This window comes from Capricornis sumatraensis, chromosome 1 (assembly GCF_032405125.1).
Source record: "Capricornis sumatraensis isolate serow.1 chromosome 1, serow.2, whole genome shotgun sequence".
NCBI lineage: Eukaryota > Metazoa > Chordata > Mammalia > Artiodactyla > Bovidae > Capricornis > Capricornis sumatraensis.
The window spans coordinates 57105945-57130457 of NC_091069.1; the positions used below are offsets into that span (position 1 = coordinate 57105945).

A 24513-nucleotide genomic window follows, 5' to 3' on the forward strand; every position below is an offset into this window, starting at 1 on the left:
CACTCGGGAATGTGAGACTGAACTGAACCTCGGGCTGAAAATGATCCCAGCCCTGGCCCCATGCCACCTCCCTATTGGGTTTGCAGTAGTGCCAACCAGGCCCACTGGGAGCGCCTGGCCCCTTCAGGAGCTGGCCCCTCTGCAAAGCCATCTCCGGCCTCTCACAGGCTGTGGAATTGTCACCAGGTGGCGCTAGTGGTAAAGAACCCGCTTGCCAAAGCAGGAGAGTACAGGAGGTGCAGGTTCAATTCCTAGGTTGGGAAGATCTGGAGGAGGAAGTGGCAACCCACTTCAGTGTTCTTGCCTGGAGAATCCCATGGACAGAGAAGCCTCGTCGGCTACGGTCCATAGGGGTCACAGAGTCATACACTACTGAAGTGGCTTAGCACACATAGAACACATCTACTCCGCCCAGCATGGGGCAGAGCCAGGTGACTAGTGGGGCAGGGAGTATTACCCCAGGGCAGGCAATGCAGCCAAAGAGCAAGAAAAGCACTGGTCTCCTTTATTGACCATGGGCAGGGGCACCTCAGCACTGACCAGGAGGCCAGAGGAGGAGCAAGTGGGTAGGAGGTAGCGGCAGGGAGACGCCCGCCCTCACTTCCAGTTCTTGAAGAATTGCTTGAAGATGGCACTCTCGCGGCCCTGGGGCAGAATCTCCACCTGTAGGGACGGCAGGGGAGAGTCTGGCTCACAAGGCTGCCACCTCTGCCTCTTCCAGAGCCAGGGAGGAGGGTGCTGGGCACCAGGCCGGAGTCCACAGGCCTTCCAGACAGTGATGCTCTTCCAGATAAGCCAAGAGACAAGAAAGATTACAGGGACATGGGCTGAGAAAACAGTGAGAGGGGGCAGAACTAGCTAGAAACCGAGGTCCAGAGGAGCCACATGAGTCATCCAGAGGCACACCCGGCTAGCTGGGCTCCCAGGGGAGCGCTGCCTATCATCCTCTTAGAAAAGAACACGTATTGTGGAATATTACTCAGTCATGAAAGGGAACACATTTGAATCAGTGCTAGTGAGGTGGATGAACTTAGAGCCTGTTATACAGGGTGAAGTGAGAGGAAAACAAATTAGTATAATAACACACATATATGGAATCTAGAAAAATGAAATTGATGAATCTACTTATAGAGCAGGAATAGAGATACAGACAGAGAGAGCAGACTTGTGGACACAGCAGGGACAGGAGAGGCTGGGACAAATTGAGAGAGTAGCATTGACATACATATACTACCACGTGTAAAAATAGCTGGTGGGAAGTCACTATAACCCAGGGAGCTCAGCCTGGGCTCTGTGACAACCAGGGGTAGGTAGGATGGAGTGCGGGGGCCAGGGGTGGGGAGGGTGCAGGGCAGAGGGTGGGAGGGAAATAGAGATTCAAGGGAACATATGTATACTTAGGGCTGATTCACATTGTCATAGGGCAGAAACCAACACAACACTGAAAAGCAATTATCCTCCAATTAAAAACAAATTTTAAAAAATCTTTTTTAACAAAGTACATTAACAAGCTTTTTTTTAAAAAAGAAAGAAAATAACATGTACTGTAAAACTCTGAAGGACTGAGAAGGGCCTTCCCACTGGGTGTTTCCGGGAGGGGAGGCCTGACTGCTCCTGACTGTGCCTGGGGCTTTCTCACCCTTCTTGTCCAGTCCAAGGGGCAGGGGCCCAGGGAAGAGTCTTAGGAAGAGGGTGTGCTGGCACAGGGAGGGCTCCTCACCTGAGTGTTTGGGGCGTACCGCATGCGGGTGATAAAGTCCTCGGCCACTTGGAGGGCCGCCTGCCGCTCCTTCTCATTAGCTTTGCGCCCTGGATCATAAGGAGGAGAAATTTTAAAAGAGCAGGGACCCTCTCTAGCCCACATCCCGTTTGTCTCGAGGAGATTTAAGGAGGTCCAAATTCCATGGACAGAGGAGCCCGGTGGGCTACACAGTCCATAGGGTCACAAAGAGTCAGGCATAACTGAGCACACACACGCACAGAATAGCTGGCACTTTTAAAATAAATGGACCAGGAGGTGCTAAGAACACTCTGAGGGGGCTCAGTGAGAAGTCAGCCTCTCCCAACTCACAGCTCCAGATGAAAACTGCCCTCTGCCCGCTCCAATCATCAAAGTCTTCTACTCGGGCCAGGGCCCCAGGGATATTCAGGGAGAACTAATGTCGCCCTCGAATGAGACACTCAGGCCCCTCTCTCCCTCTCCAGGGCCCCTCGCCTTTTGAGTTTGTCAACTGTACTGTTATCAAGCCTTTCTTGCAAAATTAAATTGGACAGAAAAAAAGGGCATGATTTACTGCAAAGCTAGATGCCAACATCAGCCTGATGGTTATACCAACTAAGAGTCAGTAAAAAGGAACAGCAGTAGTGCCCTCCCTTCTCGCCTTTAACCTGGAGGAATTTTTCCAAGGAAACAATGTTTTCAACTGTGGTTGGCTCCTCAGCCAGGCTATTAAAACTCTAGTTCAGTTCAGTTCAGTTGCTCAGTCGGGTCAGACTCTTTGCGACACCATGAATCCCAGCACGCCAGGCCTCCCTGTCCATCACCATCTCCCGGAGTTCACTCAGACTCACATCCATCGAGTCAGTGATGCCATCCAGCCATCTCATCCTCTGTCGTCCCCTTCTCCTCCTGCCCCCAATCCCTCCCAGCATCAAAGTCTTTTCCAATGAGTCAACTCTGCATGAGGTGGCCAAAGTACTGGAGTTTCAGCTTTAGCATCATTCCTTCCAAAGAAATCCCAGGACTGATCTCCTTTAGAATGGATTGGTTGGATCTCCTTGCAGTCCAAGGGACTCTCAAGAGTCTTCTCCAACACCACAGTTCAAAAGCATCAATTTTTCAGCACTCAGCCTTCTTCACAGTCCAACTCTCACATCCATACATGACCAGTGGAAAAACCACAGCCTTGACTAGACAGACCTTAGTCGGCAAAGTAATGTCTCTGCTTTTGAATATGCTATCTAGGTTGGTCACAATATATCTGAGATGAATGTGCTATATCCTTCCTCTGTGATTGCCTGGTGCTTCTCTTCCCAGCTCCTAAGTTTCCTGTTTCTCCCACTGGTTTCTCCATTCTTTGCTTGGGGCTAAAGACACTTCCAAAGCAGATCAAACCCATTAATCCTAAAGAAAATCAACCCTGAATATTCTTTGGAAGGACTGATGCTGAAGCTGAAGCTCCAATACTTTGGCCACCTGATGCAAAGAGATGATTCATCGGAAAAGATGCTGAGGCTAGAGGATGAGATGGTTGGATGGCATCACTGACTCAATGGACATGAGTTTGAGCAAACTCCTGGAGATGGTAAAGGACAAGGAAGCCTGGCATGCAAATACAGCCCCAGCAACACAATCCTCCCCCACCCCTACCATCCTCCCCACCTTAGAAACCTGCCCTGCAGCTTGCCACTCCTGGTCCTTCCCTGAGGCAAGAGTGTGATGCCTAGTAGCTGCCAAGTTACAACATCTAACACTTCTCCATCCTCCTGGCTGGAAATTTCTCCTGGCCCTGGTTCATGTCACAAATATTTACTGAGCAAATGCTATATCGTCAAGGCACTAGAGAATGTGATTCCATTCAAGAGGTTTATAATCTGGGCAGTTGAGACACATTCACGAACAAGAAAAGACACAGAACTTCGCTGGTGTTACAGTGGATAAGAATCCAGCTGCCAATGCAGGGGACACAGGTCTGATCCCTACTCTGGGAAGACTGCATATGCCTCAGAGCAAACCCATGCGCCACAACCACGAGCTGCAACTACTGAAGCCTATCCACCTAAAGCCTGTGCTCCACAAGAGAAGCCACCACAATGACAAACTCAAGCATCAAACGAAGAGTAAGCCTCTTCTCACCGCAACTAGAGAAAGGCATGCAGCAACAAAGACCCAGCACAGCGGCAGGGTGGTGGGAGGGAGAACAAGAAAAGACAAGCACAGAGAATTATTCACAGACTCAGAGCTTTGTTACAATATTTTCAGAGTCTGATCTAGCAAACAGGCTTCTGCCCAAGAGCGTTCATTTCCAGCCAATACAACCTCTTGGAAAACAAGCCCTACCAGTTTGCTATCCAGTGCATAAGGTGAGATTTCATATCTAGAATTGGTCACAGTCAAGGCAGACAGGCAGAAGCAGGGGTCCCAGTGGCACTGAGGCCTAGGAGAGCTCTGTGGCAAGTGGTCCTCAACATAAAGTCAGCAGCAAGACCTGGGAACCTGATAGATGGTTCCCAGAGCCTGCAAAGTCTCATGCGTGCTAAGTCACTTCAGTGTCCAACTCTCCGCAATCCCATGGACTGTAGACCACCAGGCTCCTCTGTCCATAGAATTCTCCAGGCAAGAATACTGGAGTGGGTTACCCTGCCCTCCTCCAGGGGATCTTTCCTATCCAGGGATTGAAGCTGCATCTCTTATGTCTCCTGCATTGCCAGGTGGGTTTTTTAATCACTAGCCCCACCTGGAAAGCCCAGACCTTGAGAATCAGAGTCTCAGGGGTGTGGTTCGCTCTGGGTCTTAACAGGGCCCTTGGGTGATTCAGAGGTGGGCTGAAGGTGCAGAACCCTTGCCAGGAATTAACCGTCAGACACGGAGGCTCACTGAGCCAGGTGTCTGTGGGCTGGCTGAGCCCTCCCGTGGGAAGACTTCCTGGTTAGAGTGGCCACAGGGGCCTCAGGCTGGTGTGGAGAAGCCACTCGCACCCTTCCAGATGTAGATCTTGCCACAGAGTCCGTTGTCCAGCACAAAGCAGTCATCAGGTATCAGCAGCTCAAGGGCGAAGGGGCTGGAATCGGCCAGCTTGGTCAGGTTCATCTGTCCAGTGGCATCAGAGACCTGAGGGAGAGTGGGCAGTGCCGCGTCACCCTCCTTCCCGCAGTTCAAAGCTCTGACCTCCACCGAGGAGCAGGTCCCTCCAGTAGCGGTCCCACCCACTACCCCAGGCTGAACAGCAGACTGGAGGTAGGGGAAGAACTGACAGCTGATAGGCAAATCCCAGACAACCCCTCCCCCACTTCAGCCTCAGTCACCGCCTCCCAGAGCCCCTGAATCTGTGGAAATTAATTAGACTCCAAATTAACAAGGAAATGCAAAGAATGCAAAAAAGGTACAGTTCAGGGACTTCCCTGGTGGCTCAGATGGTAAAGAATCTGCCTGCAATGGAGAAGACCTGGGTTCAGTCCCTGGGTCAGGAAGATCCCCTGGAGACGGGAATGGCTACCCACTCCAGTGTTCTTGCCCGGAGAATTCCATGGACAGAGGATCCTGGCGGGCTACAGTCCACATGACTGAGCAACTAACACTTCTTTTCAGTGTGCAATGCAGGGAATGCAGGTTCGACCCCTGGTTGGGGAACTAAGATCACGCAGGCCATGGGACAACTGAGCCCAAGTGCACAACTAGAAAGAAGACTGTGGGCTGCAACTAGGGAAGCCTGGGCACCACAACTAAGACCCAACGCAGCCAAATAAATGATAAATAAATAAATATTAAAAACGAAACAGTAAAGTTCAGCATTGGCTTGTTTCAAACCTCCATATCTAAGAATGGGCTGGAAGGGAAGTGACATTCACCTCCCCAGGAGGGCCGAGCATCCGTTCACTTCCCATCCTCCCCTCACTCCACACCCTGATAAACCACCCTGGAGCCTGGCCTCACCTGCCCGCTGCTTTCTCCTCTCCTCTCAGCCCCACAAGCATCAAGATCACACCGCTGCCTGGTCCCAGGGCAGGCCCGGGACACCCACCTTATACAGAGCTGCGGCCTGTGCATTTGTCCGGTCAGCTGTGAGGTCTTCCTCAGGGTTACCCTCCTTCAGAGAGGGCTTGGGACCCAAGACCTGCAGGGACGAGGGCAGGCCACGTTTCCAGGGATTCCTGGGCACCTATCATGTCCAGCCACCCCCTCCCTCCCACCCCTACACCCACGTCTGCACAAAGGCGCCGGGCAGAGCTGCAGAGGGCTCGGTCCCTGGATACCAGTCCCTCCATCCCAAGGGGTACTTGACTCTGAGTCCCACCAAGGCACCTGATAAGCCAGCCAAGCCCTAAGCAGGGCCCCAGATGCCCCTACAGCCCTCCTGCTGTGATCACTGCCTCCTTCAGTGGCCTCAAGCAGAGGCCACCTCCGGCTACCCCCACGTCTCTCAACCTGGATCATGTCGGCAGGCTCCTCCCCATCGGTGACGATCTCCACGTGGGCCTTGCCCTGCCGCTCGCTGTCCCGGATGGCCAGCGCCAGGTCCCGTGCCTTGTTCCGCTCCAGTATGTTGGACTTCGCACCACACCAGGCAAAGATGTTCTGGAAGGAAGTGAGGAGGCTCAGGTTAGAGCCACGTGCATCCTGTCCTCTGCAGAACTGAGGCAAGACGGTCAAAGACGAGCAAGAAGGCAATAGAAGCAAGGCCCCTGGGGACAAGTCTCTGCGAGAGCCTTTCTCTGCCCCACACCTCCATCTCCCAGACTTCATTTTTTTCCACATCACTTGTGTCATATATTGCAACATCTTTATCTTATTTATAATCTATTTTCCCTAACTAGAAAGTAAGCCTCATTAGGGCATGAGGGTTTTGTTTTGTTTAGCATGATTTGACCCACTGCTGTATGCTCAGTGCCAAACAGAAACAGACACATCTTTCGGCCCAGAATAAATAGTTATTGCATGAATGAATTGGGTGAATGAGTGAATGAAAGGGTGAAAGGGTAAACAGGTGAATGGCATCCCTGGGCCCAGAACCTCAGATGCCTCTGTGCGCTCGCCAGGCATGGCCCTCATCACCTCTACTGAGCAGGTCCCCTGCCTCCGTCTCACTGCTTCCAGTCCTCCTTCTAAACAGCATCCAGGTTCCTCTTCCTGTTCCAAATCTTTAGCACGACAGGTGCAGTCCAGACCCTCAAAGACTCAATCTCCTCCTGCCCTGTCGCAGCTCCTTGGCACTTTCCAGTCCCACTGGTCCTGTCCCCACCCCGCGTCCAAGTCAGGCTGCCTCCTTCCTGGCTGTCGGCAGGCCTGTCTCTGCCCTTCTCCCGCTCAGTGCCTCAAGCTCACCCATCACCTTCCCCTGGAATGGCGTTTCCCCTAGTCTAGTCAAATGGCACTTTCCTGGGGCAGTGGCTTGGCCTAGAAGGCCCCTCACTGCCATAAGCTCCCCCAGCGCCTCCCACTGCTCCTAAGAGGACCCTCATCATGTCCTGTCATGGGTTAAAATACAGCCAGTGACAGACCCGGCCTTGGCTGCCTGCCCTGGGCCAGCAACTTGTGGTCCCCAGGTGGCGCTAGTGGTAAAGACCCTGCTGCCGATGCAGGAGACATGTGAGATGCGGGTTCAACCCTTGGGTCAGGAAGATCCCCTGGAGAAGGGCATGGCAACCCACTCCAGTATTCTTGCCTGGAGAATACCATGGACAGAGGAGCCTGGCGGGGTACAGTTCACGGGTCACAAAGAGTTGGACACGACTGAAGCGACTTAGCACACACACATGCTGGCTCAGAGCGGGTGCCATAGATTCACCAAGGGAAGAGATGAACGAACTGATTAACGCAGGGGATGGGAGGCAGCTAACTCAGAGCTTCAGAGGTTCCAGGAGCACTAGAGAGCAGACTCAGTGTTAGAGGCCAAGACTAGACAGCAGAGGGAGGTTTCTGTCTGAACAAATACAGGGATGTCTGCTAACAGCCACAGTGACCCCACTTGGAATGGGCTTACAGCTTCTCAGCCCCTTTCCCTCTGCTCTGGCTTCCTAGTCCCTTTCCTTTAAAAGGGCACCAAGGAGTTCCCTGGTGGTCCAGTGCTTAGGACTCAGCACTTTCACTGCTCTGGCCCCCATTTCAATCCCTGGTTGGGGAACTAAGATCCTACAGGCTGTGTGCACAGTGTGACTGAAAAAAAAAAAAAAACAACAACAAACCCAGTGACTTCCTTGGCAGTCCAATGGTTAAAACTCCGGGCTCCCAACACAGGGGGCCCCAGGTTCAATCCCTGGCCAGGAAACTAGATCCCTGATGCCACAGCTAAGATGCAGCACAGGCATAAAAAAGAAAGAGACAGACACAGTGTCAACATGAGTGCGTGCTCAGTCAGCCTTCCCCACCTACCTGGCCCAGGTCCAGGATGAAGCAGTCCCCGGTGTTGAAACTGTCCCAGCTCAGCACCCGCTCGGTGGCACGAATGTTCTTCTTGCCCTTCACCTGGTAGAGTTTCTTGATGGCGGCCGGGGCGGTTCCTGGGGAGGTCTTGTGAAACGCCGACTCCACGCCGCCTTCCTGCAGCCCGGATGGCCAGCCTGAGTGGGCCCCCCCCCGTCCCCTCCCCCCAGCACCGCATGCCCCCTCCCACTGGGCAGGAAGGAAAGCAGGCAAACAGGAACCAGGTGGGGGGAGGCCCCAGCCCTGAGTGGCCTTGGGCCTTTTGCAGGGTCAAGACCAGCGGGAAGGGGAGCTCAAGGAGAAGCCACAGGAGGGGGTGTGGGCAGTGGGTTCTGACCTGGTACTTGAGGCCGCGGGGGAAGTAGCTCATGAAGAGGTCGGACTCATTGCCCTGTGACTCTCGGTGCTGCACGGGCCGCTCTCCGAGCAGGGTGTTGAGGTGCACGGCCAGCATGGCGCAGGCCCCCTGCTCGTCCCGGGATGACTGCTGGCCTGGGGTGGGGGGAGGTTGCCGGTGAGACCTAGGCCAGCCCCGCCCCCTGCCTGGGCCAGCACCCCCCCCCACCAGTCCTCCCAGCTCTCGCCCTTACCGATCCACAGGTGCAGGTGGGAGAGCTCTTCTGGGCCATTGTGCAGCACCAGGTAGGAGTCTCCCGAGAAGAAAATGCCATAGTTGTCAGGGGCCACCGGCACTGGCTTCAGCTTCTCCACCCTCCATATGTGCAGGCCAGGGAGCTTCACGGTCGGTGGGAACGGAGAGCCGCTGCGGGAGGGAAGCGAGTTGGTGAAGGCCAAGGCCCATATGTAGTGGAGACAAGCAGAGAGACCTGGGGCAAGCCTGGGGACTGTGGTGTGGGGGAGAGGAGGGGCTGCCTTGGAAGTGAAGAGGAGAGGGGTGAAAGGGGAAGGGGTGCACAGCCTACCTCTGGGGGATGGGTGAGTACATGCTGTTTCTGGATCTGCAAAGACAGAATCAAAGCCATTAGGATTACAAATGTCATGAGTACCAGCCTTCACGCTGATCTGGGGAGGTCCTTCCCAGAGGCCAAGTGCTTCATTGTTCATCAACTAATTCATCTCCAAGAGCAGATTCCTTTGCCTGGTTCCATTACTCTGGCAGAGAAACGGAGGCTCAGAGTCTAAGTCCCAAGTGACACAATGACTAGTGAGTGGATACCCAAAGCCAGGTCTTGGGCTCCTTGGCCAGGGTCTTCCCCTTGCTGTGACCTCTTCTGCTTCTAGACAGGAGTCCTAATTCTGGGCATTGCATGAGGCTGGGATATGCTTCTCTAAGCAATAACGGCTTGTATTTGAAAAGTCTAAAATCAATAACTTAAAGTCAATGGATAGGAAACCAAAAAAATAGAGAAAATCAATGAAGCTGGGTTTTGCAAACATCGAAAAAACTGATGACCCTTTTGACAAATTGATCAAGTAAAAGAAAAGACACAAATTTCCAATACAGAAACAAGAGAGATGACCACCACTACAGATCCTACAAGTATTAAAAGGATAAAGAGAATATCACGAAAACTGTATGCCAATATAGTCAACAACTTGTACGAAATGGGCAAAGTCTTCGAAGGATACAAATTGTGCAGGTTCACTCAACAAGAAGTAGAGGGACTTCCCTGGCGGTCCAGCGGCTGAGGCTCTGTGCTCCCAATACAGGGGGCCCGGGTTCTATCCCTGGTCAGGGAACTAGATCCCACATGCAAAACTAAAGATTCCACATGCCACAACTAAGACTCAGCACAGCCAAATAATAAATAATTTTTTTATAAAGAAGAAGAAATAGATTATTTGAAGGGTTCTAATATCTACTAGAGAAACTTAAGTGAAAGTGCAAGTCACTCAGTCGTGTCCAACTCTTTGTGACCCCATGGACTTTATAGTCCATGGAATTCTCCAGGCCAGAATACTGGAGTGGGTAGCCTTGCCCTTCTCCAGGGGATTTTCCCAACCCAGGGATTGAACCCAAGTCTCCTGCTTTGCAGGCAGATTCTTTACCAGCTAAGCCACAAGGGAAGCCCAAGAATACTGGAGTGGGGAGCCTATCCCTTCTCCAGTGGATCTTTCTGACCCAGGAATCGAACTGGGGTCTCCTGCATTGCAGCTGGATTCTTTACCAACTGAGCTATTAGAGAATCCCAAAAGAAACTGAAATGGTATTTTAAAACTACCCACCCCCAAATTTCAAGTACAGATAAACTCTACCAAAAACTTAAGGAAGGCATAATGCCAATCCTTCACAATCCATACCATGCTGCCACCATTTTCCTGATGTAACAAAATTAGATACAAATATTATAGAAAAGGAAATTAGACCAAGATCCCCCACGAACACAAGAAAAAACCTGACAAAATTTTAGCACATAGAATTCAGAAATATATAGAAAGATGAAACACTATGACTAAACAGGGTTTACTCCAGAAATGCAAAGTTGGTTTAACATCTGAAAATCAATGTAATCCACCCTATTGACAAGCCATATAAACAAATATAAAATCATCTCTATAGATAAAGACCACTTAGAAAAATTCTACATCCATTTCTGATTTAAAAAAAGCTTTCAAAAAAAAATAAAAATAAAAAAAGTTTTCAGCAAACTAGGAATAGAAGGGAATTTCCTCTTTTTTGGGAGGGGCCATGCTGTGGGGCACGTGGGATCTTAGCTCCCCAACCAGGGATCAAATGCATGCCCCCTGAAATGGGAAAGAAAGTGAAAGTCAGGCAGTTGTGTCCGACTCTTGCGACCCCACAGACGGTATAGTCCATGGAATTTTCCAAGCCAGACTACTGGAGTGGGTAGCCTTTCCCTTCTCCAGGGGATCTTCCCAACTCAGGGACTGAACCCAGGTCTCCTGCATTGCAGATGAATTCTTTACCAGCTAAGCCACAAGGGAAGCCCAGTCTTAACCAGTCTTATCCCTGCAATGGGAGCACAGTCTTAGCAATTAGACCGCCAGGGAAGTTCCAGAAGGGAATGTCCTCAGCCTAATAAAAGGCATCTACCAAAATTGAACAAAAAAATCTCAGAAAAAAACAGAAAAACCTACAGCTAACATTAGACTTAGCGCCTTCTCGAATTCTAAACTCCCTACCTAGGGAATTTCCTCCATTCTCAGGCATTAGCTATCACTTCTATATGTCCAGCATCCCTCAAATACCAGGATGACGAATATCATCTTTCTTCTGTAGAGCAACCTTTTATGGACAAAAGTTATCTAGGGGAAAAAAAAATGCTCAAGACAAGCATTTTAAAAAATATTGTCTTCTGGATTTCCCTGGTGGTCCAGTGGTTGAGAGTCCGCTGGCCAATGCGGGCGACACACGTTCGATCCCTGGTCTAGGAAGATCTCACATGTCGCAGGGCAACTAAGCCCGTGGGACCGAACTACTGAGACTACGCTCTAAAGCCTGGGAGCGACAACTACTGAGTGCCCCAGAACCCGTGCTCCATAACAAGATAAACCCGCGCATCACAACTAGAGAGTAGCTCCAACTCTCTGCAACTTAGAGAAAGCCTGCACGCAGCAACAAGGACCCAGTGTAACCAATAAATACATAAACAAAATTTTTAAAATGTTATCTTTTAAATGTTATCTGTCACACAATTTATGCTTTTCGACTGAACAGGGAGCCCCAGTGGTGCAAGAGAAGGACCTGGAGAATTTCAGGGTTGAAAATCACCATTAGGAGACTCTTGGTGGGCTGGGGAAGCAGGAAGTGCAAAGAGAACTTATAGGGAGAGCAGAGGGTGTGGAGTCTGAGTAGGAAACGAAAAAGAAATAGGAGCAATGGCCATGGGTGTAAAATACCATGTGACTAATGACTTTGCTTTTCTTTCCTAATTTACAACATAGTACGTGCATGCTGAGTCGTGCGTGTCCAACTCTGCAGCCATGGGCTGTAGCCCACCAGGCTTCTCAGTCCATGGGAATTCTCCAGGCAAGAATACTGGAGTGGGCTGCCATTTCCTACTCCAGGGGATCTTCCCCATCCAGGGATGGAAGCCACGTCTCCTGGGGCTCCCGTACTAGCAGACAGATTCTTTACCACTGAGCCGCCAGGGAAGCCCTACTCAAAACACAGCTGAAGGCATTTTTTTTGAATCACACTTCCCCAAGGGAGCGGGGCAGGCAGTGAGTGGGAGGTTTGGGGGAGGAAACATGAATGATTCTCAATCCCACAGAGAATCACATGCTGTGCCCACATCCCTTGCAACAGACAGCTCAGCCTGTGACTCAGGCCCCAAGCGGTGAGGTGGCCGCCCCCAAGCACAAGCCAGGGTGGGTAGAGCTCAGGGACAGAAATGGCGTGCTCATTTGCCAGCTATTTTTTGTTGTTGTTGTTCCTGAACTAAGAGCTCAGGCCATAACTCAACAGCAGGCAGACCATACGTGGGGCTGCCAGCCTCCGAGAGCCATCGCAGCGTTTTGTTGAGAGGGGCTGGCTGCCTGCCCCTCATCCCTCTGGCTTTCTAGCCTGGCCACCCATTAGAATTACGTTTCGAGTGCATTGTGCTAAGTCATTTCATTCACATTTGACTCTTTGCGACCCTATGGATATAGCACACCAGGCTTCTCTGTCCATGGGATTCTCCAGCAAGAATACCGCAGTGGGTTGCCAAGCCCTCCTCCAGGGGATCTTCCCCACCCAGGGATTGAACCCACATCTCTTGCAGCTCCTGCATTGCAGAAGAACTATGTTGGGATCTTACAAAAACTTCGAAGCCCAGGCCTGGAGACTTGATTCCATGGGTCTGGAGTGGGGCATCGGCATTTGAACTATGTCCCAGGTGGTTTTGATTCTGCCAGTTAACTGTGTCCAGAACAGCATCTCTATCTGCCTGCATATTAGAGTCATCCAGATTTTTTTTTTTTAATCCCCATGTCCAGGCCAGTTAAAACCAGACTCTCCAGGGTGGAGCCGGAGTATCAGTGCTAGAGAAGTTCCGGGTGACTCTAACACTGCTCCCTGGCCTCCACCAAACGCCCACTAACATTGGCCTGTCACTCATCCTCTCCCCACAACCCCTCTGCCCAAGCCCATAGCCCCTCAGCTTCCTTAATGCAAACCTCAACCCTTAGGACCATCAAAGCCCCGCCACTCCTCCAGACCCATTTCAAGCCTCAGCTGTCATGTGGCGGCTTTGTCCTTCTCTGGGAGTTCTCACCTTCTTCCTGCTCCCAGGCTGTCTTAGAGTATGACCTGATAGCTCCGTGTCTCAGGTAGAGCAGGGGACACGCCCAGCACTTCTGCATTCTTCAAGCAGCCCATGACAAGGTCTATTCAGTTCCATTCTAGGTCTATGCTGGGAACTGGGCATTGGGAAGGGGGCTAGAAATGAAGAACCCACAAGTCTCATGGTCTCCAGAGGATGGGCTGTGAAGCAGGAAGCCATCACTTCCAGAGGACCACATAAAACTTCCCCTAGGTGCGGAATGTCACAGAATCAGATGTCAGCATTAGAAGGAGCTTTATTTAATAACTCAGGTTTCCTTGTGGCTCAGACAGTAAAGAATCTGCCTGCAAGGCAGGAGACCCAGGTTTGATCCCTGGATCCAGTAGATCCCCTGGAGAAGGAAATGGCTACCCACTCTAGTATTCTTACCTGGAGAATTCCATGGACAGAGAAGCCTGGTGCACTACAGTCCATGGGGTCACAAAGAGTTGGACACGACTGAAAGACTAACATACACACACACACACAAACACACACACACACACTCCAGATCTGCCTCCCAACACATACCCAGACATGAGCACAGCACAGAAATCCCTACATCCCTCACCATTTTCTTCTTGAATACCTCTCCTGGTGGGGAACTCACCACCTCACAGGGGAGCCGCTTCTATACTTCTTATGTTAAAACCTTTTATTTTTCTCACTCTGCCACAGCTTGCTGAGTTATAAGCCTGTCTATCTCCCTGACTTGACTATAATGGCCTTTCAGGAAGGAACTGTATTTTGCCTGGAACCTCAGGCTGTGCCCAGTAGCCTGCAGGCACTCAGGATTAACTGGACTTGTTGAGCTCCAATGATTAGACCAGATGGAGCCTAAGAGATAACCCAGGATCTCAGTAGGGAGGAGCAGCCCTGGAGGCAGAAATCAGGGGCCAGGGATGGAGGGGAGGATGGGTGCCCTGCTGGGTGTCCCAAGGTCCTGACTTAGGAAGGAGCTGGCCTTTGAGGACACACTGGGAGTAGGGGAGTTGGTTATGCAGACCTTTCCAGCAATGCCTGTCAGCTGTAAAGATGACAGGTGCTCGATGCTGTCTGCACCCTTCTCAGATTCCGATTCCACTGATTCTCAACAGGTCCCTTCATCGTTTGTCCTTAGGTGTGAAATGCCAACAGCTCCTACCCATCTCCCCAAGAAAGAATCAGGGGTGAGTGTCAACACTAGGGATGACACCAGCTATTCCCAGCCGGGAACCTGGGTTTTCACAGGAGCTGCAGGGTCTAGAAGCCTCACCTGCGGATCCTCAGTCAGTGCTCCCTCCCCAGACACCAAGCAGGACTCCCACCCTTTCCCAGGTGCAAACTGGTGGCATAGCTAGTAAAGAATCCGCCTGCCAATGCAGGAGATGCAAGAGACGCGGGTTCAATCCCTGGGTTTGGAGGATCATCTGGAGGAGGAAATGACAACCCACTTCAGCGTTCTTGCCTGGAAAATCCCATGGACAGAGGAGCCTGGCCGGCTACAGTTCATGGGGTCGCAAAGAGTCAGACATGACTGGCCATACACGCACACCCACCCTTTCCGGGCTCCACCTTCGCCTCCCCGTACCCTACCCTAGGCAGCTGGCCAGATCCCCATCAGAGTTCTTCTTAAATTTGCAAAAATAATGAACCCTGAGGCATAGTTTGGTCTGGATTCAAATGCTAGGCCTGGCCCCTCCCCCATTCCAGCCCACCCGTCTGCTGTCACACCACTATCCTGTCTTAGGAACAAGTATCATCAAAGCTGAATGCACCTCTGGGCTGGCTGAGGGCCTTCAGGAGTCTGGTCAGCTCACTCGGTGTGGTGGCCTCTTTTAGTAGGTCACACACCACCTCTCCACAAGCCAGGACAAGCTGTGGTCCAGGAGTCCCTTATCCCACCTAGGGAAGCCACAAGGCTCCAGCGACTGGACAGGACAGCAGTGTTTGTGTGTGTGTTGGGGGAGGGGGCATACCAGTCCTGGACAAAGCGGCTTCCAGAAACGTGAGTCTCTGTGTCTGCCCTCATCTGCCCACCTAAGAGAGTCCCGGCCAGCCCGCCCCACACCAAATCTCCCTCGGCCTTCCTCCACTTTCACCTGTTCCGCGCAGCTCTGCTTCCTCCTACTTCTGCTTTTCAGGCTCCTCCAGCCCCAGCTCAGTCTCTCACTTCCCTCAGCTCTTCCTCCAGGTGGCCCCACCCATCAGCCCCACCCCTGGGCTCCTGCCCCAGCTAGTGCTGAGGACCATCCTCCACAGGAAGGGGTGGACTGTGCTGGGCAGCCAGGCAGGGCCTGACGGAGGAGAGCGACACTGCGGCCAGGCTGGCTTTTCAGAGACCCACCCGTCACTGCCCGGGACTGGAAACCCACCCCAGCTCCAAGCCTCCCCATCACAGCGGCCTCCGCTAGCGGCAGCAGGGCAGGGCTGGCAGCTCTGAGTCTGGGGCCTGCAAGGAAAACCACAGGAAAGCCAAGACTGACCACATTCCCCCGCTTACCAGCCTGGGGCAGGCATGACTGCCTGGCCCTGGCTTCAGCTGAATTAGTCACATTTCCTGGGTAGGGTCACTGCCTCGGCATCACTTTTTCCTCCTCCCTGGCCTGTCTTTCTCCTTGCCTGAATGACTACATTTGACTTTTGTTGTTGTAGTCGTTGAAGCTCAGTTCCCAGGGAATGGCAGAGGTGGGTGACACAGACTTTGCGATGTTCTGCATGCTGGTTTCCTAAGTGGCCCTAGTGGTAACGAACCCATCCGTCAATGCAGGAGACAAAAGAGATGCGGGTTCAATCCCTGGGTAAGGAAGATCCCCTGGAGGAGGGCATGGCAACCCACTCCAGCACTCTTGCCTGGAGAATTCCATAGACAGAGGAACCTAGCAGACTACAGTCCATGGGGTCCCACAGAATGGAACAGGACTGAATCGACTCAGCACGCATGCAGACCCTGGGAACAAGCACTGAATCTGAATCTCTCTTAACCGAGTGCTTAGATCCCTGGTCAAATTCCTAACAAGTCAATAGTAATTCTAAGGGTGCAAGTTAGGATAATGAATGGTCTGTAACGCCCTGTGCTCACTAATCCTTCCCAGGTGGCACTAGTGGTAAAGAACCCACTTGTCAATGCAGGAGACATAAGAGATGCGGGGTCGGAAATATCCCCTAGAGGAAGGCATAGCAGCCCACTTCAGTATTCTCGTCTTGGAGAATCCCATGGACAGAGGAGCCTGGTGTGCTCCAGTCCACAGGGTGGCACAGAGACGGACCTGAGTTAGCACACACTAGCGCATGCTGGGTGCCTCTCAAGTCCACCCTTGCTCAGCTTCTCATTCACCAGAGGTTGACTATCACATTCTCAGCCTCAGGCGCTCTGAAGGACAGCAATAAAAGGAATCATGGTTCTGGCTCTACCCAGAGGCCCTCTTGCCTTCAATACATCATAAGGCCCTGGAGCTAGTCTGTCCAGCTTGCTTGTTTGCTTTCCAGAGGAGGCTAGGGGGACCCTGAGAGCACAAGTGACTGGCCCACGATCACACAGGGGGAGGCAGGTAGAGCAAGGGAAGAAGCTTCCATGCCCTCCTAAATCTGTATGGGAGGATGCAGCTAGAATCTGTACACGCTCCAGAAGGAAGTCAAGGGCCTTTCAGCCCAGGACTCTGGCCCATCTCCCCAAGATATAGGCCAGGCTTGGCCCAGGGCTAATCAACAGACTTGTTTGAGATAAGATTCAGCCTTCAGGGCCCCATCCAGGGAGTGGCAGTGGAACAGAATCAATCCACATGTTAGAATTTCTGGACTGGAACAAGATGAGAAGTTAAATGTTCTCTTCAAAGAACACAAACTCTAGCTGGTTGGTACCTGAGTGTCTCCAGGTCCTTAAAAAGAGGGTCTGATGTAATGGAAAGATTGAACAGTTTGATTACTATTGATTCTGCTTCATCTTTCTGGCAGGCTGCAGTCCATGGAATCGCAGAGTCAGATATGACTGAGCAACTGAACCACAACTGCTTCCTCTTGCAAATGACTTAACTTTCTGTAGCCTCCCTGTGCCCTATCTGTAAAATGGGCATGAAGATAAACAAGCAGATTAAATAAGATGGTGTAATTAACAAGCAAATGATAGATGGTGGCTCGGTGGTAAAAGAATCTGACTGCAATGCAGGAGACTTGCAGGAGAAGCAGGTTGGATCCCTGGGTTGGGAAGATCCCTCGGAGAAGGGGAATGGCAACCACTCCAGTATCCTTGCCTGGGAGATCCCATGGACAGAGAAGCCTGGCAGGCTGCAGTCCATGGATTCGCAAAAGATTCAGACATGACCGATCGACTATTCAACAACTAAACAAATAATAGATTCTCAATAAACCTAGATGGCTTTCTCTGGCCAACAGAGAATGTATCCCGGGACCTCAGTTCATGCGCCCAGCATTTCTGGAAGCAATCCCCCTGTCTCCTCCCCCAGTTCACAATTTAGCAGAGGAATGGGAAGTTAAACCTCAGATCACTCCTGGGGTTTGACTTTCCATTGTCGCTCTTCTAGAACCCCACCCCAGCAAGGCTGGTCCACTCCGGTGTGCACCAGGGCAGAACCTGAGTGGCTTTGGGGCTCTAGACTCCGCAGTGACCAAGGGCACAAGGATGAATCCAACTCACTGCTCTCTTTCTACACTGGAGCCTCACCTGGCTGAAAAAAAAAGGTGGCCCCATCACCGAGGAGGGAGGAGGAGGGTTTGCAAACTAACAAGGAAACAAAAGAGCAGGTCGTTTAAAAGAATTTAGGAGTCTCAAGCCTCTTGCAACTCTAACAGTACACACTGCTATTATTGACATTATCTGGTAACCAAACACTAAAACTTGTTTTTAACAGACTCATATTTCTCCTCCCTCTCCGGTCTCCCAGTGAGAGATGCTCAGTTGGTCCCAAATGGAGTAAAATAAACATTTCTTTAGCACGGCTGCTCCCTCCCGCCCCTCCTTAGGGGAAAGGAGAAGTGATTAGACACGCGGGTGCACCCCTAAGAAAAGAGCGGGGAGCAGGGTGCCCCGTGACCAGCTGAGCCCCTCAGAAGCCTACAGGGGGAACTCAGGCGCCTGCTGGTCAGACCCCAAGCGCTACTTGCCTGTCTGCGCCTCGCTGGCTCGCTCCGGGCACTGCTGCCCTCCCCTCCTCTGCTCCCAGGCCCCAGCCCAACCCCCGCCCCCGCCCCCGCCCCCGACGTGAAAGGCTGGAAGCATCCCCGCCTACCCGAGTGAGTCAGAGGGGAGGGCCGAGCCCCTCGCAGTCATCCCTCCGGTGGAGGCTCGGCACCGAGAGGGACTGAGAATTTGGGCTGGTATTAGGGAAAAACTAACATTACTGTGTAGTAAACTTGGCCAGGGCAAGACTGTGTTCACATCCCATTCAATTGTTAGATCCTTGAGCTGGATTAAGCTGGAATAGCTACTTCTCCTTTAGTGCCTGCTTTGTACTCCGTGCTTTAAAATCTTTTATTTATTTATTCCACCACACACACCGCCCAAGCCCCCCCTACCCCCACCCCGCACTGCATTTGGGATCTTACTTCCCCACCAGGAACTGAACCCATGCCCGCTTTGGCAGAAGCTCAGTATTTTAACCACTGCACTACCAGGAAAGGAAGGAAGGAAGGAAAGTCGTTGAGTCGTGTCTGACTCTGCAACCCCATGGACTGTAGCCTATCCTCTGTCCATGCGATTTTTCAGGCAATAGTACTGGAGTGGATTGCCATTTCCTTCCCCAGGGGATCTTCCGGACCCAGGGATCGAACCCAGGGATCGAACCCAGGTCTCCCGCATTGTAGACGGACGCCTTACAGTCTGAGCCACCAGGGAGGTCCCTGTATTTGGTGCCTTAAACGTGACCTCGTTCAGTCCTCACAACTATTTGTCGTTATGCTGCCTAATAGATAATCCTCTGAGAGGCTCAGAGAGGGTGGGTCACAGGTCCACGGTCACACTGCCAGTTCAGTAGTAGAACCAGGATTCTAATACAGGCTAGTGTGGGTTCAAACTGGTGCAGGAGATACAACACCCCACCCTTCTTTTTTATTAAGAGGGAGGCAGCCCAGCCAGTGTCCATACTTGGAGGTCTGTTGGAGGTGAACCACCAACAGTCCACACTCCCACGTTGGCTTTTGAATGAAGACAGCCATACACAGCAGGCCAACCCCCGCAAGATGTCAGCTGACAAGAGGCACCAGGATTAGGGCATGGCCCCTTGACCCAGAAGGAAGAGGACTTATCAAGCAGCTTGGAAAATTGCAACCAGTATGACTTTCTCCAAGGCCCACTGATGGGGTCTGGTTCAGTTCAGTTCAGTCACTCAGTCGCGTCCAACTCTTTGTGACCCCATGGACTGCAGCATGCTAGGCTTCCCTGTCAATCAACAACTCCCAGAGCCTACTCAAATTCATGTCCATCGAGTTGGTGATGCCATCCAACCATCTCATACTCTGTCATCCTCTTCTCCCACCTTCAATCTTTCCCAACATCAGGGCCTTTTCAAATGAGTGAGTTCTTCGCATCAGGTGGCCAAAGTATTGGAGCTTCAGCTTCAGCATCAGTCCTTCCAATGAATACTCAGGATTGATCTCCTTCAGGACAGACTGGTTTGATCTCCTTGCTGTCCAAGGGACTCTCAAGAGTCTTTTCCAACACCACAGTTCAAAAGCATCAATTCTTCGGTGCTCAGCTTTCTTTATAGTTCAACTCTCACATCCATACATGACTACTAGAAAAACCATAGCATTGACTAGATGGACCTTTGCTGGCAGAGTAATGTCTCAGCTTTTTAATATGCTGTCTAGATTGGTCATAACTTTCTTCCAAGGAGCAAGCGTCTTTTAATTTTCATGGCTGCAGTCACCATCTGCAGTGATTTTGGAGCCCAAGAAAACAAAATCTGTCACTATTTCCATTGTTTCCCCATCTGTTTGCCATGAAGTGATGGGACCAGATGCATGGGGTCTGATATGCACATGCTAAATTGCTTTAATCACGTCTGACTGTATGCAACCCCATGGACTGTAGCCCAAGAGGCTCCTATGTCCATGGGATTCTCCAGGCAAGAATACCAGAGTGGGTTGCCGTGCCCTTCCCTAGGGGATCTTCCTGACCCAGGGATCAAACCTGTGTTTCTTACATCTCCAGCAATGGCAGGTGGGTTCTTTACCACTAGCACCACCTGCCTGGTGGGGTGTAAGGGAAATAATTCAAAGCCTGGTTCTACCTGCTTCCATCTGGGCAACACCAAGGGACTCCACTCCATTCCTGAGGAATGCTTAGACACTATCCTCTAAGACACCTCTACCTAGTGTCCACCCTCTTCTGGCTCTTCTGACTCCAGTCCAGAAGAGCAGGTCAGGCTGAACTGTTGCATTTCCTCAGCCTGGGAGGATGGCAGGGTTGTGTCCCAATACCTAAACATTCCATATCAGATTCTCCCAAAATGTTCATTTGAAGAAACATTGACTCAGGATGCTACTAGCCTTTAAATCTGATCAACAATGAAGTTTTATAGATCATTTCAGCTGCTCTGAGGAATATCCAGGAGGCTGGATGGTTATCTTTTCTGAATGTGCATGCTAAGTCACTTCTGTCCAACTCTTTGTGACCCTATGGACTGTAACCTGCCAGGTTCCTCTGTCCATGGGATTCTCCAGGCAAGAATACTGGAGTGGGTTGCCATCCCCTTCTCCAGAAGATCTTCCTGATTCAGGGTTGAACCTGGGTCCTACATTGCAGGCAGATTCTTTACTGTCTGAGTCGCCAGGGAAGCCCATTTTCTGAATAAAGCTCACAATTTAAAAGTTTGTTTCTGGGACTTCCCTGGTGGTCCAGTGGTTAAGAATCTGACTTCCAATACAGGGGACACGGGCTAGTTCCCTGGTGGTTCAACAGTAAAGAATCTGCCTGCAATGCAGGAGACCTGGGTTCGATCCCTGGGTTGGGAAGATCCCTTGGAGAAGGCCATAGCTACTCACTCTAGTATTCTTGCCTGGAGAATTCCATGGACAGAGGAGGCTGGCGGGCTACAGTTTATGGGGTCAAAAGGAGTTGGACATGACTGAGCCGCTAACACTTCACTTATTTCACTTTCAGGGAACTAAGATTCCATGTGTTGTGGGAACCTAAGCCTGCGTGTGGCTGCTGCTGAGTCTGCATGCCACAAATAGAGAGAAGCCTGCACCTCAAATGAAAGATGCCACATGATGCAATAAAGATCCCATGTGCCAAAACTGAGAACTGACACAGCCAAATAAATAGATTTTTTTTTAAGTTTGTTTTCAAGCACTGCAGGGTACTCAGAGGCTTCCTGGATGGTGACATCCCAAATTTCCTTGGTGACCGGTTGGGAAAATGGGACTGTCCCATACAGCACGAATGAGCAGGCTAAGAGAAGCTCAGGTGGAGCACTGTGCCCAAGACGGGACAGGTTTGCCCAGGTAAGATCACACTGGATCCTCAGCACCGCTCTAAGGTCCTGATAATAGCTGACACTCTTTTGAGTGTTGGCACTAAGTGCCAGGTGCTGTCCTTCATATGGGTTTCTCAATTAATCCTTCCATTTACCCTCTAAAATAGATCTCCTTTTTCTAGACTGTTTTTAGAAAAATATTTTCTTTTTGGCTGTGCTGAGTTGTCATTGCTTCGAGCAGGATTTCTCTAGTTGTGGCAAGTGTGGGCTGCTCTCTAGCTGTGGTGTGTGGGCTTCTGTTCGCAGCGGCTTCTCTTGGTGAGGAGAACAGGCTGTAGGCATGTGGGCTTCAGTAGCTGTGGCTTGCTTGTGGGCTTAGTTACCCCAAGGCCTGTGGAATCTTCCCAGATCCTGTCCTCTGCACTGGCAGGGAGATTTTTAACCATTGGACCAAAGGGAAGTCCTGAACTAGATCCTTTTATTATCCTCATTTTACAGATGAGGAAATGGAGGCAAAGTGGTATTGAAATAACTTGCTCTAAAACCTGGACATGGAACAACAGACTGGTTCCAAATAGGAAAAGGAGTACGTCAAGGCTGTATATTGTCATCCTGCTTATTTAACTTATATGCAGAGTACATCATGAGAAACGCTGGGCTGGAAGAAACACAAGCTGGAATCAAGATTGCTGGGAGAAATATCAGTCACCTCAGACATGCAGATGACACCACCCTTATGGCAGAAAGTGAAGAGCAACTCAAAAGCCTCTTGATGAAAGTGAAAGAGGAGAGTGAAAAAGTTGGCTTAAAGCTCAACATTCAGAAAATGAAGATCACGGCATCTGGTCCCATCACTTCGTGGAGAATAGATGGGGAATAATGGAAACAGTGTCAGATTTTATTTTGGGGGCTCTAAAATCACTGCAGATGGTGACTGCAGCCATGAAATTATAAAAGACGCTTACTCCTTGGAAGGAAAGTTATGACCAACCTAGATAGCATATTAAAAAGCAGAGTCATTACGTTGCCAACAAAGGTCTGTCTAGTCAAGGTTACGGTTTTTCCAGTGGTCATGTATGGATGTGAGAGTTGGACTGTGAAGAAGGCTGAGCACCGAAGAATTGATGCTTTTGAACTGTGGTGTTGGAAAAGACTCTTGAGAGTCCCTTGGACTGCAAGGAGTTCCAACAAGTCCATCCTAAAAGAGATCAGTCCTGGGTGTTCACTGGAAGGACTGATGCTAAAGGTGAAACTCCAGTACTGTGGCCACCTCATGCGAAGATTTAACTCATTGGAAAAGACCCTGATGCTGGGAGGGATTGGAGGCAGGAGGAGAAGGGAACGAGAGAGGATGAGATGGCTGGATGGCATCACTGACTCGATGGACATGAATTTGAGTAGACTCCAGGAGCTGGTGATGGACAGGAGGCCTGGCGTGCTGTGATTCATGGGGTCGCAGAGTCGGACACAACTGAGCGACTGAACTGAAGACCCCCTTAGAAAATCAGAGCCAGGTGGTAGGACCCCCAACCTCCCCGATCTCCTGAGGTGGACTGAGACCTGCCCCCTCCTCCCCGCCCAGCTCTGCTCTCTCTGCTCCCCCAAGGCCTCTCTTGCTCTCAGCAGTGAATGCTAGTGCCAGCTCTGAGTCCTTCACACATAAAAAGCTACCTCTGCTCATCCTCTAGATAACGTGCTTTTAAAAAAAAGAATTTTTATTTCAAAATAATTCTAGACTCACAGGAAGTTACAAAAATAGTACAGAGTACTGATACACATTACAACCTGAATTTTTAAAGCATCATGCTAAGTGAAAGAAGCCAGTCACGAAAGATCACATATTATATGATTTCATTTACATGAAATGTCCAAAGTCGCAAAGCTATAGAAAAAGGAAGTAGATTAGCTGTTGCTTAGCATCCTAGGGGATGAGAACTTTAGTGGGCAACTACTGATTTCTTTGGGGGGGTGATGAAAATGTTATAAAGTTACATTGTGGTGATAACTGCACAACTCTGAGAATATACTAAAAAACATCACTGAATTGTACACCCAGTAAAGCTATCACCAAATGAAAAGTGAAAGGGCTTTGTAACCTTTGACTGGTAAGACCAGGCTCCACCCATTTACACCCCACTTAAAAACACTGTATAGAGAGGTTCCATTTAACTACCACCCAGATTTTCCTAACGGTGACATCTTACTTATCTATACTTAAGGGTGAAAAGTGAAAGTGTTAGTCGCTCAGTTGTGTCCGACTGTTGGTGACCCTGTGGACTGTAGATCGCCAGGCTCCTCTGTCTATGGAATTCTCCAGGCAAAAATACTGGAGTGGGTTGCCATTCCCTTCTCCAGGGGATCTTCCCAACCCAGGGATTGAACCCAGGTCTCCTCCATTGCAGGCAGATTCTTTACGGCTGAGCCACCAGGGAGTCCACGCTAAGTGTACCTTCCCCTTTAAAGCAAGCCTTCTGAAGCCCTAGCACCTTTTCTCCAGTACTTCAGAGTGCAGAGAACACCTCAACCAGGCCCCAGGCTTTACAGTTTACAAAACACCCTCTCCACACACAACCATCCCCTAACTTGATCCTCAAAGCAAACCTGTTGACCCATTTCTTGGTTTTCATGATCAGAAGAGCCCCTCTCCCTCCCTGGTATCCTGTTGTTTAGTTGCTAAGTCCTGTCCAGCTTTTTTGTGACCCCATAGTCCGCCAGGCTCCTCTGTCCATGG

General features: G+C 50.7%; 1 protein-coding gene across 3 annotated transcripts; it reads right to left on the reverse strand.

Moving 5' to 3' along the window:
* Positions 1 to 532: 532 nt before the first annotated feature.
* CAPG (capping actin protein, gelsolin like) lies at positions 533 to 18492 on the reverse strand. 3 transcript variants are annotated; one of them, XM_068981532.1, is made up of 10 exons: positions 18469 to 18492; positions 9064 to 9099; positions 8731 to 8903; positions 8478 to 8632; positions 8090 to 8257; positions 6146 to 6295; positions 5742 to 5834; positions 4699 to 4831; positions 1721 to 1809; positions 533 to 663 (listed from the first exon to the last, which is right to left on the reverse strand). In XM_068981532.1, exons 2-10 carry the CDS (start codon positions 9084 to 9086, stop codon positions 598 to 600), a joined length of 1050 nt encoding a protein of 349 aa, XP_068837633.1. In that variant the 5' UTR covers positions 9087 to 9099; positions 18469 to 18492; the 3' UTR covers positions 533 to 597. The 3 variants fall into 3 exon arrangements, with proteins under 3 accessions (XP_068837633.1, XP_068837635.1, XP_068837634.1); XM_068981534.1 differs by lacking the exon at positions 18469 to 18492 and adding an exon at positions 15723 to 15778; XM_068981533.1 differs by lacking the exon at positions 18469 to 18492 and adding an exon at positions 15450 to 15460.
* Between the last annotated feature and the right edge of the window lie 6021 nt (positions 18493 to 24513).